Source organism: Varroa jacobsoni, unplaced genomic scaffold (genome assembly GCF_002532875.2).
Source record: "Varroa jacobsoni isolate VJ856 unplaced genomic scaffold, vjacob_1.0 scaffold_1071, whole genome shotgun sequence".
NCBI classification, from domain to species: Eukaryota; Metazoa; Arthropoda; class Arachnida; order Mesostigmata; family Varroidae; genus Varroa; species Varroa jacobsoni.
Genome location: NW_019213973.1, coordinates 307,656 through 328,308, shown reverse-complemented (window position 1 = coordinate 328,308; position 20,653 = coordinate 307,656). Strand labels below are relative to the sequence as shown.

Sequence of the window (20,653 nt, the reverse complement as noted above, 5' to 3'; positions counted from 1 at the left end):
TCTCGCTATTTCGGGTGGCGAAAGAGCTGACTGTTGTTCCGAAGAAAGCTGCTAGGACTGCCCGGTCACTTACCGTTACATACAGTACTTTATAATTTACTCGTGTTACTGAACAGAAACTTCAGTCGTTTTAGGGACAACCTGTTACGTGACTTGATACGTTTAGATGACATGTATCGAAATCTACTATTGTTTCTCCGCCTCTGATCGAAGAAACTACAGTTATACATTTTTTTCTGATTATTGTATATGTTATATATTCAGATACGTGTGTCGAGAGAAGTAAAAATAAATCTTCCACATATTAGCTCTTATCCTGTCACACAATACAATTTCTATTGATAAAAATTTTGAGAGAACCCCTATAGAACCTGTTGGTCTTGCGGATAATTGTGGGATATTTCGCTTATGACGGTTGATAGCTGACCACAACAGAGTCCCATTGCAGTGCATTAATATGCTTTATTATTATCAAAATACCTTACTGTAAATAGAAACGCTCTTGCTCTCATTTGCTATCTCTAAACATAATTTCAATTTGTTTCTATATATATATATATACATATATATATATATATATATATATATAGTATTAGACGAAAGTGAAACACGAAATCCAGAAATGATAATAGTGAAAATAATAATGTTTAGCTTAGATAATCAGGTTTAAGAAATTCTGATCGCTTGTCTCCGTTTAGTAAGCATATTGGCACAAAAAATGGTATCCTTTGGATCAATCGACACACGCAAGCAGACATTAAAGTGTCGGGGACTTTGCATTGTACACTGACAAGTTCTAACGAGCTTATAAGAAATAAAAAAAGCGATGAAAACTATCGACTAAGGATGTATTTTTGACATATGCCTCACATCTTCAGCTTACCATAGGATGTTGCTTATAATGGAGCTTAAAGGAAGCCGAAGCATCGGTACGTAAGTGCAAAGTTCGTAAGTAAAAAAAACAAATAAAGGCGGCGCTGCTTGTTTCAGCTAAATTTAATCGAAGGTAAATATTGGTATTTTGAAAGCAAGCTATAGCTGAAGTAATCTTTTTGCCTAGGTACAAGCAGGAGATATCGGCTGACTCGAATTCAAGTTCAAGACCGTAGATCCGCGTCAAGGGAAAATTCTTTGGGCATTTAATTAGATATTATACAATATGTAAACTCAATAATGAAAATGTTCGTGTTATGTTGAAGTAGGCTGTATGTAGATGGTGAGCGGACTGGACTTGTTACGTTGAAATATTTACATCGTAGAAGGGTAAATGTACAAAAACTCGACACACCTTCCAGCATCGGCCTCCCATCGGCTCTGCTGCTGCCGGAAAGCTTATTAATATAAACAAACTGTAATTTATAATCGATTGTTCATGCGAATTATGAGCAGATCGAACTAGCACCACTCTTCGATATATAGTTGGAATAAATGCGGAATGAGACACTCACCGTTGGCGTCACCAGTAATTCTTACTCTAATCAGCTGCTATTTGCCCTAAAACTTGGATATCGATTTCTTTAACAAGAAAGATAATTAGTTAATTAAATTAATTAATTTATGGCAAGTATCTGCTGGTAGTGTGAGCGGATACCAAATCAATGTTTTCTATTTATCAAAGATGGCATAACATTGAAATATTACTTTTAGAACGTTCGTACTTGACGATTTCTAATACGCCTACGATGTTTAACCTTTCGTGGAGGTAAAATTTGGCTGAGCGGCCGATTATTTGCTTCCTATTATTTAGTCTCTACTCTAATATATACGAAAAACATCGTCATCACTGAGATTAAATATTGTCTAACAAAAACAGCTAACGGAATTGTCCTTTGACGTGAACCTCCAGCGTACACTTGAATCCCAGATGCGCAACGCATTCTAGTTTAAAAATGGATCGACTGTTTAATCAACATCAGGAACCGAGTATAAACGTTTGCCAATATGTAAGTTCTAAACGAGCTAAAGTAGTCTACAGAAAAGGTAAGCTCTTTTATGTCAAAAAAAAGCGTAAAGTGACACGCGGTTGTTGCGATGAGGCCAGGAATCAATTGTCGATACTTTTCATTAAATTTTTTTTCCAAGACAAAACTGCTCTTGGTAACTTGGTGCTATATTCCCTGTGTAAGTCTCGAAAGCATCCTAATAAGGTCAGCGTTATTTACGATTACGGGATGGTAATTAAGGTCAACTTTATTATGCGAAATAGATACGCTGATATTAGCCTTAACTAACCAGATCTGAGATTTGTCAGTGATCGCGTGATGGCTTTTTAGAAAAACGGCCGTTTTGCGTTTTCACAGCTAATTCTTGAGCAGAATAATCTGCTTCTTCTGCCTAAAACTCTCGATTGTTCACAACCACTTAACTAACGCTTCGATCATGCTTTCACTCATGGACTAAATTTTAAGGTCTATTGAACAAGTATGTTCGCATTGGTTTCAGTTAAAAGGCAGTATAACTTAAAATCGTGCACCGTCTATACAGCAGCATACACCAGCGTAGTGTACTTAATTAGCTGAAGGGGAAAAAATCTAACCTTCTGCAATTAAGAGTGATGTCTTTTAGTTAACCCTGCTCAAACATAAAATAAAAAAACACCTATGATCCAGCTTCGAAATGTTTCGAATCTTCACGTTCGTCATTGCCATTAGACATTCAGACAGTCGGCCACCCAGTAATCTCTATGCCCAATTTCGAACCTACTTCAGTGATTTCTAGATAACAAACACGCCACAAGTAAACTACCAAAGTCACAACACCTTTTCCGCCAGTGGCTGGTACGGTCAGCCTGCTTGCCCTCCCGGACTAGATCATACGACATGCAATTTAACACGTTATAATTAGTAACAGTGCCAAATAAACCGCTTTAATAAAATTGTATAACAGTATCGTTAAGATACAGGATACTCGAACTCAATGCATCTTCTTGAAGCATAAAAGACTAAACATTTCCTCAAGTCTCATACTGATAATTTTTTATACGCTCATTTATCTAACAACTTATATTCCACATAATTAGGCCAACAGAGGAGTTTAATAATTTAAATAAAGGCAAAGCATCGTGGAAAATTCCGCATATATTTTATAGTTTCCGGTGTGGCTGATTAAGTTCACTTCTAAGGCATTCTCGCTATATACTAATTCATGTTGAGATATTTTTAGCCGGATATTGACCTTAAACCCCCTAAATTAAAGAGCGAAATCTATTTGCATCTTGATGATCATGTATCATCGACATGTTGGACCATTATTATTCAGATAGATACCGAATAACCGCGCTAATTTTTTTACCGAATTTATTTAAGAGTGACGTCTCCTAAAAACAAAAAATTCTGCAAACTTGGTCTTCAAACATCCTATATATCAGCGCTTGAAGGCAGATTTCATTGAAACCGAAAAAAATAATTTTATTCTAGTTGCCTGACTAAAAAGTTATTAATTTCCTTTCTTTCATACAATATGAGTATCTTAGTTGTAGTCGCAAATAAAACTAATGTTGTGGGCATGCAATAAGAATAGCCACTGCAACGTCTCGCAGCAAGGTGCCCCCGGTCACATCATGCAGTACCCACATCTGCCTCTTCATCTCAGCAACCCCTACATTTCCTGATTCACATCATTACGAGCATACGCTTTCATTTTCTGCGGGATCTCGTTCGCTCAGTCGCGGCTATCGCGTGGACCTCTCGAGTTGCTCGACGTATTCAGTGGAGGCATCTAACAACCGCTAAAAACTGCAACAATTTGTTTAGCTTAAAAACATGTGAGAGTCGCTTCGTACGTTTGTGTTATTCGCCAAAGATCTCTAGCTATGCCGGCTGAACATTGTTTGATCAGGCCCGCTGGGCTGACCACATTGAAAGATGCCCGCGCCATGACTGGAGCACCGCTGTACCCTCGCCCCCGCTGCTCACTCCGCTAACTGAATCTGTTACTTGAGCGCTGCTGATGTTGCTAAACAACGCTTCCATTCGCTGGGTCGGCGGATTGTGCCGCCCGCACCCAACATACATACTATTACAAATTTTAGCAGTGTACATAATGAAAGAGCGTAACAATGGTGCAGTTGTAGGATAGAGGGGTAAACAAAGCCGTCGTCGAAACTGTCCACCTTGCATCGGTCGCCAGAAGATACGCGTAACAGGCACAACATGACACCCTGCTGTTTGTTCTCTATGGTCATTGCGAACTGCCGTGTATCGTTGGTCTAGCCTTCGCACTGGTTTCTGACCCCACTAAGCGGCCGCTTAGGAGACCAACTATATTGCCCTATTTTCTCTTTCCCTATTTACCCCTCCCCCCAATTCGTTGCAGTGATGAGATCTGCGTGCCGTGCGTGAGACCGCTCGTGGCCACCCGGCCGATAGTTCGGTTTTTGTTGTTGTTGTTGTTGGTGACGGTGAGCTGCTGCGCTACTGATATGAACTATTGTAGATTGGTTGGTTGGAGTCGCTGGAGCTATGTGGGAACACGGAGATCGTCAAGAGCTGTTATGATTTGTTGACTAGATTTTGTTGAGGTGGTGTTTCAGTTAAAAAGAAAACAACTTGCAACGAGTGGCTACAGGCTAGCCACGCAAAGGTGAACGATTGAAATCTGCTTGCGGTACCGCAGCGGCGACCGAGCTAGTGATTAGCCACTGAAACGATCTCTTTTTAAAGCAACGTGCTGATCAGTTGTGATCTCGTAGTGGAGCTTTCTGGGGGCTCTTCTGCCGGTGTCTGGGGGACATCCGAATGGTACCGCCTCTCCGCCAAAAAAAGAAGGGGAGAGACCGCCCACGATCCCAGAAACTCCCCCGAAAGCTCCGAGATCCCCTGCTCTCGGAGCTCCAGCGGTCTACTTGTGTGCGCCTGCGCTGACTGATCATTATTATTTCCTCAAGCGAGATCGGCATCCTATTGTAGTCTCATACTAGAAAAGACTGAGTCGAAAACTAGACATTCATCTAACAAGTTCACGCAACATCGCAGCACGCCCCAACACGTTGTTAAAAGCTGATACGACATTTACGTGACAAGAACAGTCATAGCGACTCAAGTGCTGCGGGCAAAGCTTGGATCAGCGCGCGACAGGTAAGCTAAGCAATGGATACTGCCGCAGCATGGAAAACAGTTTGTAATAATGACAGCAGCAGCAGCAACGACGACGACAGCAACCGCATACTTACATCCGAACAAACTATGCTCACCGTGGTGATCAAATCGTATGCTGTCGACAAATGTAAGTGAGCAAGTACTTTGTTGTTATTAGTCTACTTCAATGGTTGCATAATTCTTAAGAGATGTTTGCGGGAAACGCTCAACGCAGGACCGCTGGCGGTAGACAGGTCAAGTACAATGGTTTATGTTCACGAGCATGTTCATGTTTTGTATTTAAAATTTTCACATCTTTGAAATTGACTGTAGCTGTTTTGTCAGTCTTTCTGCTCAGTACGTTGGGATATTTTGGAGTCTATGACACTGCGTAACATGTACAACAATATCGAGCGAATCAGGAAATACCACAAGAAAATGAATAAATCTTTAAAAAATAGAAGTTTTAATCTCTAACGCAATCGTATTAACCGTCAGTTTGTCAATTTACTAACATAACCGTGCTCTAGGTTATCTTGCGATATGCGTCTTGCCGTACCGCTGCCTTTCTTTCGCCTCTAATTAAGTACACCAAACATGTAAATAGGTTTACTCAGAAAATGTTTTTCAAAATTATAGAAAAGAGCGTCACATGAACTTCTAGAACTAACCCGAAGTTCTGCAACATTTTATTTCTCATGTTGTAAATATTCGCGACCGTGAGCCGAGGCCGCGTTAAAAAATAGGACATACAGTCATCTGGAAGAAGATACACGTACGCTTGATGCCTAAAGTCGAGCTCCGTCTGCTTATAACTCACGCGTACATCTCACATTTACATACATGTGGTAATAATAATATTGAAAAGTAGGAGAATCTCACCCTGGTGTGAATCTAAAGCACCTGAATCTATCCGTCATGTTCCACTGTGGAAATAACTAAATCAGTGAATGCTTAAAGGCAAGATTTTGTCACGAAGATATTCAAACTTGGCAGTTTTATAAGCTCCTGTTTACCAAGTCATCACCATGAGCCAGTTTGATTTCCGTACCAGTACTAATAAGGTACGATGATCCGTGCTCTTAGTTACGTTTACTATTAGATACCTTAAGTTGATTTATAAGCATATTTTTTGGCAACTACTACTGAGATACGATGTTTAAAAGAACTACTTTTCCTAGAACGGAAATCTTGCTACGCTAATACTTGTTTCACTACTGCATTCATCCGTAACATGCGTTCTTCCATTGACCTTAACTGTGCATATGCACACCGCCTGTTCGAATTGACCCTTTAACAACCCAACAACTTGCCAGTTTCTTCTAGCTCACCGAGCTCGCGCTTCGAGCGAATTGTCCGTCAGTATATGAATTTTTCTCTGGCAGTACAAGGGATCACCTTGGAATTCACGCTCGTCCTTAACCGATTCGGTTACGTTCAATATTCTACCTTTCCAGAGATGAGAGGATGAGCAGTTACAAATAACGTTCATATACAATATTAACTTTGTATTGAACAACGACTATTTTGAGCAGTATCGCCCATGGATTAATAAGCTCGAACACTTAGTTCGTCAAAGCTTAGATGTTGTTTAACTTATCGAAATTTAGAGCCAGGCGATATTCTAATAGCAATGCTTACTTGTAATACTGGCTATAAGCATTAGACTTTAGTGTCGTATAATTCGATTTCAAACGAGGTTTTAAATAACCTGGCTTGGACTCATCCAAAGAACAAGGAGGTGAATATGTTGCTTAATATAATAATAAAAACTTCATATAGGTTGAGGGGAAAAGATTGGAGACTTAAGTATGTGCTTCAATTACGTGGGTTTTCCGCTAATTTCTAAGTTGTTTGGAGTTGTCAGGGATTTATTTCTTCAATGCTACAAAGATCTCTTTGAGTTGAAGAGGAGCAAAATAATTATCAATTTATGGTAATGTTAAAATCCGAAATAAATGTCCAGAGCTCAATGTGCCTACCGATCGGGCTGAATGATTGTGCTCTAACTAGCGAACGAGAAACTTATATCAACATATCCCACTGCTTTATATATGGTATATTTCAACTTGAAGTCAGCATTCGAACAAAGTGATCCACGCGAAGTTCTCCAGTGACTTCATACATCGACGTTGGTGACAGCTTTGCCAAAAAATCGATTTTTTTTTCTTGGATTATGGGGCCTTCCGTGACACATAATTGCACACACTGCGAGTTCGTTTCGATTATGCTAACCCAAACCGTGCAAATTTTATTGGGTCCCAATCTGTAAGTACATGCCAATACTTGCGATCCACTGGTTACCCCGGCAGTAACCCTCAAGTACAGAAAACGTGTGGCCAATGATGTTCGGCTTCTTTACTTTGAAGAAGCGCTGTATATACGTGTTATTTCAACTATACGTGGAACCTGCGGCAATTACGGCATGTTTACTTGAAACAGGCAAGACAATAAAAGGCTCGAAAAACAGGCGACACATGGGCAAAAGCGGCAAATGTCAAGTTCATACAAACAACATGTGAGTCTGCCCTTCATAGTGAGTCTAAACGTTATAGACAGATAACTGGTTGTCTGACTTAAATGTTTTAACGTGTGACATGATAGAAGCATCTATCGGATCTCACACAGATATTTTTCCTGAGTTCGTTAGCAAGAAACGTGTACCGTTGTGTAAATCATTTCCGTTTGGTTGAATGGTTACTGGTGCATCATGTTTATGATACACATCACATAATCCAGGGTAACATCCCTCTAATTGTCGGATACACGAACAATACCTTAATATGCTAGACCAAGCTAAAAAAAGTGTGCCGATTTTAATACAAAATCTATATTATAGATCGCAGTTTTTTAGTAGCACATTGCTAAATGTATCTGAGAACGAGTCTATGACGACCGACGTATAAAGATGAATCGACACCGTTGTATAAGGGTAAGTTTGACTATGGCACTCGCCCGTATTTGGAAACCGACAGATAGTCAATAGACACGATTCTTCCTAGTCAGCAGAAGTGTTCGCTCGGACGCAGCGGTTTACTAACTGACCGGATTAACTAATAGAAAAAGCGCCAGCTTATGCTGTCGCAGGCGATTAACATTGATCTGATGTCTGTTAAACTTTGTTTCGTAAGGTCTAAATCGCCTCTGGTTTCGCGTATACAAAGTTGTAGCAAATTATTCATTGATACATTTCAAAAATTATTTGTTTAACATATTGAATTTGAAATAAAGGAGAAAAGTATATCTTGGCATCAAGCGCGCATACTTCAGGTACTTAAGTTACTTGAATATAAGCAGCTTACTCTCAGTAATTTCTCATTTTCGGCAATAAGCGGTTTCGGACTTTGTCCGCTAGATTAATGCCCGACACTTATGCTTTCTCAGCGCCCTCTCGGAAGCATATGATCTCACTCATAACTGCAAATATAGAGATATACCGACGCAGTTCAGACGCATTACCTCAGCAGGGGTTTTTTTTCAGATTGCTATCGTGCTGTCGTTGCAGCAGTGCCGTCATTCGGGGTCGAAGTGATCATTGACGCTGTTGACGTCAACCGTCCAAGCCTAAACAAACTACCTTCGAAATTAGGCTTGTTATCGTGTAATGTATTTTTCAATTCAACTTTGAATGAGTCATGTGCCAATGCGCTTGGTAGATTCACGGAATACAGAATGTTTGCCCTCGGCGCCGGGCGACATTACGGGCATCAGTATCTGCAGTAGGGAAATATATGGATGTAAGTGGTATCACATAACATCGATCGTGGATCATATTTTTAACAGATCTGACACACAGTGAGTGCATGAGCCACGTGAAGTCTGTATGGGCACGTTATCACAATGGAACTATTACTAGTGAGCTACTGGACTTAATAAGTCCAGTTATATAATATATATATATATATATATATATATATATATATATATATATATAATAGCAAAATGTATATGGAGCAATATTTTGCCTTAGCGGTGCTTTGTACACCTGTGCTCATTAGGGTTACGTGAACGAGAATCGATTAATACATCTGCAGCAGAGGGTGTGATATGTTTGTTGCCTCTTCAACGTTAATGTGCGTTGTTACATCGAATGATACATATCATTTCAGATGTTTGGTAGTGGTCGCCCTTCGCGAAAGTTTCACCGAATGTTTTGAACGCTTGCTTTGTCATCATTGGACCTTCGTTCACGGAGACGGCCAGTATGTGTAATGTTCAGATGTTGTGCTGATGATGTAGGTTAGAATTACCACGAAACACCGCTACCTCCATCGGTAGCGTAGCGTAGTGATGTTGTAAAGGTGATCTTGTTTTTAGCTATTGCTATTACTATGTTCCCATTTTGGGACCTTGGTCCGCTTGAAGTGCGATGAACAACATTGTATCATGGGCATTTTGTCTTTTTGTACTTATCTTTACAGCACATCCTTCCTCATCCATCAAATCAAGGTTGACTCTGCGGGAGGACTATTTGAAAGTATGGGCTAACCTGGCGCGTGCGTCAGTTCGTACGGAGACGACAAGAGTCTTCAGTCCCGTTTGGTGATCAGTCACGCATGCAAATACGACAATGCAATCGAAATACAGATTCTGACCGCATTGTTAGAAACGCTCTTGCTGCGCAGTACCATTTCGCTTATGCTAAGTCTCACTGGCTACGTTGGGAAAGGGGGTTTGCGCGACGGGCTGAATTTTTTTCTATGGGGATATTCCAAGTGAAGAGCATGCATGCCTTCCTTGTCCAGCAGTAACCTGTTCTGTAAGTCCTTGCGGTTAGTTGAGAGCTTCTCCGATGTGAGTTTTTGTTCAACGGGACTATAGGAGGGGTGGCGCGTGCGTATTAAGTGAAGCGGAATAAGAGGAGATTTCGATCTGCACGGGGACGGAGTCCGTGTGAAAGCGTCTGTTTCGATGCTGAGGCAAGCAGTTCACAAATGGGTGGTTGTAGTCAATTGCGGCTAGCCGAATTTAAGATAACAAAAATGAACAGAGGGTCGAGCAAGGATGGAAAGCCAAGTGGCCCTTGAGCAAGCTCCGATGGAGCAAGATCCGAACCTTCCCAATGTCCCGAACGGGAGCCAATTGTCATACCGCGGTTATTTACTGTTTTGTCCAATTAACTCGCGTATTTTTCGAGTGGGCCTCCTTAGCGTATGACATAATATTGTGTCACTAATGAGCTGCAAACTACCTAATTCAAAATTCAACTATTTTTTAATTTAAGCTTTCCTTGTGTTTCTCGAAACGGTGTGCTTCGACACTCACCTAATCTATTATTATGATAGGTCGTATTTTGAATCTCACTTATTTCTTCCCTCCAAACTCCTTGAAAACCTAGAACACAGCTGCATTTGCTGTCGTAGTATATCGCAAATCAGGTTACACAGTATATCTAGTTTTAAGTTCTATTACAATCAAAGTGATTGTTCCAAGAAAATATATTTTTCACATTTGTTTGCTGTTACTAATACGGCCTCGCGGTATCATAGCACAATATGATGTAAGAGGCATTTTCCCAGCGGCCCCTGAAACTTAAATTCAAACTCTTGCAGTTTGCCTATTTTCGATAAAATTCCGAGTCAGCGATTGCAGATATCGTATGTGTAGCTGCTGACTAATTACTATGTGTGGCTAAGAAAGACTTCGTGTTAGCAGTTTCGAGAGGTGATTTTTGTGATATTGATGCGGAACACTGTTCCCGTTACGGGCGGGTCGCAAAAATTGAAACTGAAAAATTGCTAGGCAACAACCATTCGGTGAGGATAAATGAACGGTATTATACAATTTTTGCGCTCCTTGAGCGATTAAACCTTAGGGAACTATGATTATGGTAATGCAGTATTTGGCCAGTGCTATTACCTGATATTTTTTTTTCTCGATAGTCGCTACATTTATTACCGAAATCTCTTTTTCCTTTTGCAACTATAAAGGATCACACTCTATATCATATTGATGCGGATCGAGCTCCAACTCATACACAAAGCATAAGTTCACCAGCCTTACAACGACCAATGGCTCGTTTGTAGGCGAATGCTATGTTATGTTCAGTTGTATATGGATGAAGTGCACCAGTTGAAAGACAGCGAAGCACAAGGCCACCTTGGAGCAAAGGTGGCGGCATCATCGAGTCGAGCCGATACGCGGATTTTCAACAGACTGCCTGAAGCGCAACGACTTTCACTGGCGATCGATTCGTGGAACCTCACCGAAGGCGTGCTCTTTTTAAGTAGACCGCGATGAACAAACCAAGCTGAACCAGTCAGCTCCAGCTGCGATAGAAGTTGAACAAGCGTATTTGATAGAATTTCAAAGGCCGAACGGATACCGCAATCGAAAGCCGTGAGGATGTATTTGTGTGTTTACCAGAATTATCGGCATAATAATAGAAACCATGTGGGACACTGCGTGTATGTATCCGGAAATCCAATCGAGTCGATATACCAGTGGCCTTGTACTTTGTAGGGTCGATCGAAGGATTTTGGTTGATATTCAGCGCCCACTGCGTTGGTTGGTTCCTAGTTTAATCTATCAGCTGAAGTGTATCAAAGCTAGCTGCATTACGAGCAATGGCTTCAGTAGAAGTGTCCGCCGCCGCCGACGGGGTAACAGCTGTTAGGTTAAAAAGTAATGGCAATAATACACCAACAAAAAGACTGAAACGGGTACGATTCACTACACATAACTACGCTGATTATATATATATATATATCTATATATATATATATATATATATATATATATCCATTTCATGCACAGTTGCAAGAACGTCAACAGAATATCACTTAACTAGATTGTTGCTTGAAAAGCAAGATACAATACGTATTTTAACACTGAGTATTATCATTTCTCTGTTGTTGTTTCTGAGTTGCTTTTGCAACTGCTTTTATGCAAGTGGCTCTTTATTTAGAACATTTTTCCAATCCTCACTCTTGGTATCAAAACGAAAAGATGGCTTAGAAGCTTCTTGACGTTCTTTGTAAAAAAAGTTTTGCATAGTTCACTCCGTGTATGTTCGTATTTTTCAGTGTAAACGGACATACTGCTGCTTCTTTTGTCGTTAGTAAGGGTAACATAAGCATGCTGCACCACAGTTATTTAGACCATCTTACATATACAGTCACTTATAAGAATATACATGCGTGTCTACATTAACGTTACCCATATGTCTGGGTGATTTTCAGATCAGTATTGATCCGTAAGCGAGACGCATTTGTGTTGATCAGAGAATCGAGCTTCGTTAATTCTGGACTGTTGCCCCAGGTCCGTCTGTACGTAGCAGAATTGATCATTTGGCACCCCTGTGTGGACAACGAACTTGTGCTCAGTTCGACGTCAGACGCAGGCTCAGACACAATGCGAAATCGGCCCAGTCCGGCGTTGCCAGTATTGCAGCGTCACCAAGTCCACGTTAAATGAAGAGAATGGTTAGCCAGGCTGGCACGGCAATGCACGGTGCAGCACAGGATCCGCCGGTGGTTGCAACGCAGAGTCGAAAGCCATTGCCAGCTAAGCCTTTGGCACCGATACTGCCGCCGGAATCTGACCATCTTCCCAGGCCCGTGCCCCAGCATCATCATCAACATCATCATTATCCTCATCCTCATGACGCGCGACTTCTGTATGAACTGCAACAACCTCCTCCGCAGCCGCCGCCTCAACAGCAGACGTCGAGTTCGTTGATGGAACCTGCTTGCCTATCGTGGGCACGCGATCTTCAGACACTGCTTAACGATGACGAAGGCTGCGAACTCTTCGAAACGTACCTGCGCCAGGAAAACTGTGACGAATCCGATTTAATGTTCGTCTACGCTTGCAATGGACTTCGGTATGAAACAAAAAACGCATCTGTTATTGCTCTAAACCAACTAAAATACATGAGACAATGTTGCTTGTGAATGTAAACAAAGGACTCTATTAGAAAAATCTAATTTAACTTAACCTCTAAAAGAATTATATATGCAATGTTAACGAGTAGCATAGATAACGACTAAGCTATGCACGTATTCGTTTCGTGTATTATAGGGTGCAAGAGGATCAGCAGGATCGGGATAAACAAGCAAGAGCCATCTATAAACGGTACGTAAAGACCGGCGTCGTACAACTATCGGATCAAGTGAAAGATGTTCTTGCCGGCAAAATCCGCAACAGGGAGCAACCCCTTGAACCGGATATTTTCGACGTTGCTCGCAAGGAGGTTGAGGATTACATTATGCGAACGACATTCGCTCGCTTCATCCAGTCTGATTTATACATCGATTATCTGCAACGGTACTCGAATGAACAAGAGTCGCTTATTAGAGCCTCGAGATCCGCTGGCCGCGACGATGGAGATGCCGATGAGGATTATCCCGACTTAGATGATCTTGACTTCGAGCACGACCACAGCGGATTGGTGTCCATCCCTTCAGATTCGGAAGACGACCCTGATGCGCTTCACGTTGTCAACAAGGATAGTAGACCCTCCACGATCGTGGCGTTACACAATACGAACAATATCAGCAGCAACAATAACAGTGATAGTAATTATAGCAAACACACGAATAACAATAATGGTAATAATCTCAACAATAATAATAACCAGCAACAGCCCAACCAGCAACAAAGCTTAATGCCAACACTGTTGGAACACGAAGAAGACTTAGAAAATGCAACTTTTGTTCCTCCTCCACCTACGACGCTCGCGCGAAAACCGATTTCGCTGCAGCACCAGTTGCCTCCGCGTGGATATGCGGCGGTCAGTACAATGCCGCCAGACCATGGGCCTCCCCCGCCACTTCCACCTCAGAGTAAAACTGTGCAGCGACAGAAACGTCAAGCCCAGCTTGGTATGAGCTACGGAGAGTCAATGTTGAGACAAGGCGCTCAACGTCCACCCCCTAATCCATATCATGTTAAGAGTTCAGCGTTTGTACCGCCGACGGCGTACAATTCAGATATGCAAAGCATGTCTTCAGGAGGCAACAACAACTTCGATCCTGAGACGAGCGATTGCGACACAGTTATCGCTGCTGCACGGCGGAGTGAACAACTACCTCGGGCGTCGCACCACCATGACATTGAACGCCGCCGTGCAAGAGGGTAAGAGACCAATAGATTGAGTATATAGATTATAAGAGACTTTGTACTTTTATTCTGGAAATATGCGCTCATAATATTTGCCTAATTAAAGGCAGTACTGTGTTGTTTTACCCTTGTTGACAACGCAAAAACATTTTAAACCAAAATCTCACCGGATGATATCACAATTTTATCCTTGTTTTGGCCTTTATATTACAGGCCGTGGCCGCCAGGGGGTGAATTAATACGCGATCCCATGCGTGACAAAGTTATTCCTCGAACAATGTTTCCCAATATTCAAGAATCGCACTTGGCAGAGCGTAAACCCGGAGAGTTCTTCCAAAAACTTTGCCAAAAGCTGATACCTCTTGTCCGCGAACAAGAGTTCCGTGAACAGGGGCGCGTACCTGCTGCAGGACTGGAAGACGAGCAGGTAAGCTTTTTGCGCTAAGTGATGCATACAGAGGCCGTCCATATTTTGCGAGAATACGACAATTAACCTAAACAAAATCGGGTAATATTTTATTAGGGCCAAATTAACTAGCTAATGTTTATAGATATGCTCATTGTTCATTTCTTCCTACGTCCGCTTTTAGCACTCGCAGGCAATTCTGGATGACCATGTCGAACGCGTGTTTAAGACCCCCCCAGTTAGAACACCGCGGTCCCCTTCACCTGGTGCAGGCCCATGTCGTGGAGGTTTACGAGGCTCTGGTGGCCCTAACAAGTCAGCTCACCAACAGACATCCCGAGTAGCAACGCGTCGATTTCCCGGAGTAAAGGACTTCGCTGATAGCGTTATGCAGAATTTCATGCCTTCTGGAGCTTCTGTATCAGGAGCGGTACCTAGGATCCAGCCTAGAGGAAAAGGCGCTTCTTTAACTTTGCCCAAGGGTCCATTATCCGATGGCAGTACATCCGACGAAAGTACCGGTTTTGGTTACAACGCACAAGACGCGTAAGGGCAAAGTTTATATGTATATTCTTTCTTCTTCAACTATTTAGTGTTGGTCTTTTAAGAGGTTGGCCACTCTACTCTGTTAGATTCCAAATATGTACTTGGCTCATTTAATAGGAAGTTAATAGGTAACTTTCATGTAACCCACTCGTCGTTCTTCAAAAAACAGTTCTCAGAGCAGTGGCAAGTAATGCTGTTTGGGGTTACGATGAGAAATACAAAGAATAAGTGTGATGTTTGCTATACTAATTTTGCACATTTACATATGCTTCTGTGCGCATGCAGCGTCCGTGAATGGTACAACCGAACCGGTGCAGAGGCTGGAGGAGCTAATGTGAAACCCAAAGCAAGCAAAGCCAGTATCTGTTCTGGGTCGAATCGTTCTTCCTGTAGATCAAACCATGAAAACGTGTCGGGTGCGACCGGAGACAAGAAAAAGTACGTTGTACAAAAACGTCTGCGCTAGTTGGCGTTCCATTGATCTTCTATTATACTGAATGATCATTAAATTTAGTAAGATTCAGATGGCTGAGTGAGATTAGCAACACAAAAAGAGGGAGAGAGATAAAAAAGATTAAATATTTTCAATAATTGTGCTAATATTCTTCATTTACTATTATTCCATATAAGTCATATCCCTATTAGATAGTGATGTGCATACTAGCATCGTAAATAATTTTACAAAACTGTTACGTATTAAAGTTAAATTTTTTCAGCCCTGATCTTTTTTTATTAATTGTTTATGTTAATCGATGTTTCTAATCTATTTTCAGGAAGGGAGCGCTGTCGACATCAAATGGTCCCAGTTTGGGAGGCAACGAAATTGCTATCATTTACACATATGCTGGGGAAACGGTTCCGTATTTTATCAGGCTCTCGCAACGACAAGTTCGGCTACGCGATTTCAAGGCGCAGCTCATTAAGAAGGGCAACTTTAGGTTTGTAGTTTTAGGTGCCATTGATGGCTAACCTATTGTCTTGATAGTCAGGAATGCCTAAACCCTAACCTTCTTTCGAATAGATCAGTCATAGTTTTACCTTATTTTCTGGCTTTAAATCGGTCCTGTTAACTTCTGGAATATGTAGTTCCTAGCAAGCTGTTTTTAAGCAATCGCTTATTGATGAAGGTTCATGGTATTGCTACTACTTTTTCGACTTGCTGTTAGTATAGATGGCGTGTTGAGGTGTGTTGGAGGGACTGAAGAGACGGCAGGTAGGCCCATCAGCAGGTAAACACAGTTTCGACAGTCCTTGTAGCTTCTGCAAGACTCTTATAGTTGTAAAAAGAACTTGGAGACAAACATATTTTTAAGCTGTTCAGGTTGTTCTTTTCTGATTTCACATTTATATATATATGTGCTTTGTAGATACTTTTTCAAACGACCTATGGACGACTTGAACGCTCAAGGTGTTTTTGAGGAAATCAAGGACGATAATCAAGTGCTGCCATTTTGGGAAGGCAAGATCGTCGCGCAGATCGGCCTAATGCAACCGCCCCACATGCCGCAGGAGCCCGAATGAAAAACGAGCACCCTAATATAGAAACTGCATTTCTATTCAATTAAATCTGTATGCTAGAATATCCACCCCTGCATTAAGCGCATATCATTGCTGTGACACGCAATTTTTGGAGGCAACTACTGCTGCTGCAACAATAGTTCAAACGACTCCCAGAACGAACGGCAAACAGGCAAAAATGACCGACAACGCTTATCATCATAGTCCAGAATTCTCGTGCATGTTTCTGACCACTAATGGATGAAACATCAAAGTCGAATGGCACTAAACGAGCCTTCAAGCAAAAGTAGATAAGGTAGGGTCATCAAAAAAATAATCAATTCTAGGTACGTAAAAGTGTTACCAGTCCAGCGGGTCTGCTAGTACTCTGAACCTTTAGATTCGTAACGACATGCACACGTTGCCCGTCCCGCATTCTCTTCTCGGCAGCTGAATAACGAGTCACTATGGGAAATACATGTCTGCTTCGCTGTGAAGTTGTGTAAGCATATTCATATCAAAGGGCGAATGAGCTGAAAACGTAAACCTTGGAAGGTTTTTGCGATGGTTGCCAACGCATTTGTCTTAAGTAATGCTGAATGTTGCTTATTGGGTATTGAATTTTGAACGGTACATAGTGCTATACCGATAGAGCTGACCTGGTTGGACAGGTCGAGAGTGTACTATAGAATCTTCGCGGCAATTACTAACGGCTTGTATGGTCATTGTCACGGTTGGATTGGGTCCTTATAGACAAGGGACGCGTACTAAAATCAGTCACTTTTAATTGACTCATTTGAACTTGAAGTGGATATATAACAAACGAAAATATACTCGTCAAATCAGATGTTACCATCTTTTCAAGAAAGAAAAGATGGAAGCGTAGCAATTTTAATGTTTCGTTGGGAAATTATAAGATACGTCAACCCAGTTGAGTTTACTGAACACTAGTATTAGTAGAAGGTCAGAAAACCGGCCAATTTTTTCGAGTATACGTTTTTTTGTATTTTCTTGTGAATAGTGTCTGTGCGCAAAATATGGCGGGTAAGGCAAATAGACAAAAAGGAACCTGTTATTGATAGTTAACATGCAAAAAATAAATGGAACACCTGTCATTTTAGCTGTGTCAAGTACGCGGAGTGAGAAAATATTCTAGCGCAAGCTCCTCAGTGTTGGTTATTTAACAAGCTGGCTTTGGTAGCAGTCAAAAAGAGGCACACAGGCTTGTGCAACATATATATATGAGCAAGCATTTCCCATGCATACAGTTGAGTTTCGATCTATATGTGATCCAAAGGCAGGCAGTTCTCATTCAGTTGAATAGCTTAGAATAAACTCAAATGCAAATATGTGTACATTCATATTTGCCAGACTAAGAAGATCGACCAGTATAGATAACTACTAGGAGATAGACAAACTAGGAGACTCTAAATTTACTGTTCATATGCTGACTGAGAATAACATCTATGCTACAGTTCCGAAAGGCAGATAACATTGGACGGACAGTCGTTTCTTTCACGTCCAAACAAAATCTACCTCAAAACACTACGGATATTTAAGCACTAAGATTCGTTTCGCATGCGACACCGCCGGCCTCTATTTTTGAATTATACGAAACATATATATATACATATATATATATATATATATATTGTAAGAGACATTGTGTTCGAAAACTGATTGGAATATTTGCAGTTTCCTTCTATAGCACGCTTACCTATTCGTTAGCCAATCTAACAACTATTAGTAGACAATTAGTGCAACTGTACACTGCTGCTGTCATTTGTATGGGGACGTGGGTAAATATTTTGTACAGTTATAGTTACCCTCGATTACAGGAGGGGAAATCAAGAGTGAAAAGTGACACACAGTTGTATCCAACTAAACAAAAAAAGCTAGATATGTTTACAACGTGATGTTCACGCCGTAGATATAATTAACTAATAATGGTAAAAGTAAAGTTCTCTCAGATCTATCCATTTGCAAGTTTCACTATTTGTCATTACGCAACAGCACGGGAGAACAGTACTAGTTAACCATTCATCGTGCGACCGTCATCAAGTGTACGCCATAAATCATGTCAAGCTGTGGGATAAAAGGATAACCATGTTGTCATAAATATATTTGCCTTCAAATGCAATTTATTGCCTATCTGTTGCAAGTAGCTACGATGCCAGTTTCCTGTTTGTTTTCTCTTGCTCTGTTTTTTTAATTTATAGCAAACTTGCAAAATAAGTAGATGCATTTGCCTATATGTTCTAAGTAATTTTTTAGCGACTCATAGATGTGAACCAGAAGATAACTCGAACTGTTTATTGTTGACAGACCATTACTCTGCACGGTGTTTTCCCAAGAGAAAAACGGCCACAAGAAATCCGCCTTAACTCTACCAATTCCAATTAACCCGCAAAATATGTATTGAGTAAGTTGAGCAGCAGGAAATCGGTATCAGTTGCAACACTCTGTTTATAGTAGTAAGGAATCCTTTTACCGAGAACCCGAAACACTGTTGTATCAGTTACTGTTGACGTTCTTCATCCGTCGCATTTCGCTAGAAATTCGGTGGAACTTCTGTTTAAACTTGTCACCAAGTGCCATGTTCTGTATTTATAATAATGTTATCTATCGACCGGTGTGTTGTACTATAACGATAATAACAATATTATTATTATTAATTTTATCATTATTATTATTATTAATGGTAACGATACGCTAGAACGTATGAAAGGGAGATGTAAGCAATTAAGGAAAAATAATGAAAAACTACCTAACTTTAGGTGCAATAAATCAGAACAAAACAATAAAAAGCGACAAAATACCTTGAATAGACATACGTTCTCTTTCATTACATTGTTATGAGAGACTTAGACTAAACGTGATAAAAACAATCACACCTCTCTTGTAGGACGGTTTAGTCTGAGATCGTTACTTAGATGCATCAAATTTATTTACACTTCAAGACGTATTCAAATCCGCCTGGCAATTATTTTCTCCAGCTAGCTACAACCAGTAGGTGCAAAGAGTGCTTTTTGGTAAGTTCCACATCGGTGTCCAAATATCATTTTGAATTGCTTTTTCTTTCCTTTAGCCAGCTTCAGATTCCGAGTAGGCTTTCCCGTAGTATTTGCTCTCCTCTCGTTTAAACTTCGCTTCCACTAACGAGTTGCTTACGTTCTCACCGTAAGCAAAGAAAAATAGATCTAATGAACAATAATAGTGTAAATGCATAAAAGACCTAAATCTTAGAGGGATGGGCTCAAAACGTATAAATTTCATCTTACTGGGGCTCAGTGAATTTCATTGGGGTCTATGTTAAACATCATAATTGTGTGGCTGACATTAAGTACAAAATAATCAAAACATGTTCTTGATCAGTGATTCTTATTTGAATTGCCTAAATCTTTTTATGTTTCGAGCTTTTACGTCAGTATTGCCATCAGGCATTCTGGCCCGATGAAGTGTACGTATGCCCAGACTCAAACCTAGACCACAGCGTATCTCTAAGATTAATAGGTGAACACGTTATGCTATAAGTAATGACAAAAAAATCTAGAAGAATTTAGCGAGCGACCGGACTTCTTCATCTATTTTTCATGCGGTTTGGTAAAGTCTAAGGCGGCTGGCGTATAAATTTTGGTTAAGAAATATCTAGAGATTGTTATCAGTGACGTGTGACTTTGCGATGACATATGCTTTTTCGTTGATATTAAGGCTGGTTGTGAAGTGCAAAGGATGAGACCTAATCGCGAATACCGACACCGATCTGTTCCTGGGGACCGCCGGAAATAGGAGAATACATTAGTCGTAGCTTTAACAATTGTATCTGACAAACAAATAAATTAGGTATTTACACGGACGTTTAACAGCCGGTTTAAGAGTAAGAGTAGAAAAGACGTGAATATTTTAGGGCATAGTTGTCAGTGCACGCACCGTTCATGCATGAAGATTAGAAAGGTAAAGCTGTACCACATAGTGTAAGATGAAAGCGTTTATGCGATAGTCTTTTAAAATTCATCTTGAAAAAACGGTAAGATCTAATTCCCAACAATAATGAATGTAAATCGCC

The 20,653-nt window shown here is 40.8% G+C and overlaps 1 protein-coding gene across 2 annotated transcripts; it reads left to right on the top strand.

Moving 5' to 3' along the window:
• Positions 1-3,987: 3,987 nt before the first annotated feature.
• Positions 3,988-19,416, top strand: Axn (protein axin). 2 transcript variants are annotated; one of them, XM_022843709.2, is made up of 8 exons: positions 3,988-5,075; positions 12,257-12,900; positions 13,098-14,153; positions 14,352-14,565; positions 14,729-15,090; positions 15,376-15,528; positions 15,864-16,028; positions 16,458-19,416. In XM_022843709.2, the coding sequence occupies exons 2-8, from the start codon at positions 12,488-12,490 to the stop codon at positions 16,609-16,611; spliced, it is 2,517 nt and encodes an 838-aa protein (XP_022699444.1). In that variant the 5' UTR covers positions 3,988-5,075; positions 12,257-12,487; the 3' UTR covers positions 16,612-19,416. The 2 variants fall into 2 exon arrangements, with proteins under 2 accessions (XP_022699444.1, XP_022699443.1); XM_022843708.2 differs by having other exon boundaries at positions 3,988-5,223.
• The last annotated feature ends 1,237 nt before the right edge of the window (positions 19,417-20,653 follow it).

Bases quoted from the DNA above. Each gene is read 5' to 3' on its own strand.
- Axn (XM_022843709.2), top strand. From the start codon at position 12,488: ATGAAGAGAATGGTTAGCCAGGCTGGCACGGCAATGCACGGTGCAGCA. The intron at 15,091-15,375 runs GTAAGGGCAAAG...GTGCGCATGCAG, and splicing joins GGTTACAACGCACAAGACGC to CGTCCGTGAATGGTACAACC. The intron at 15,529-15,863 runs GTACGTTGTACA...ATCTATTTTCAG, and splicing joins GCGACCGGAGACAAGAAAAA to GAAGGGAGCGCTGTCGACAT.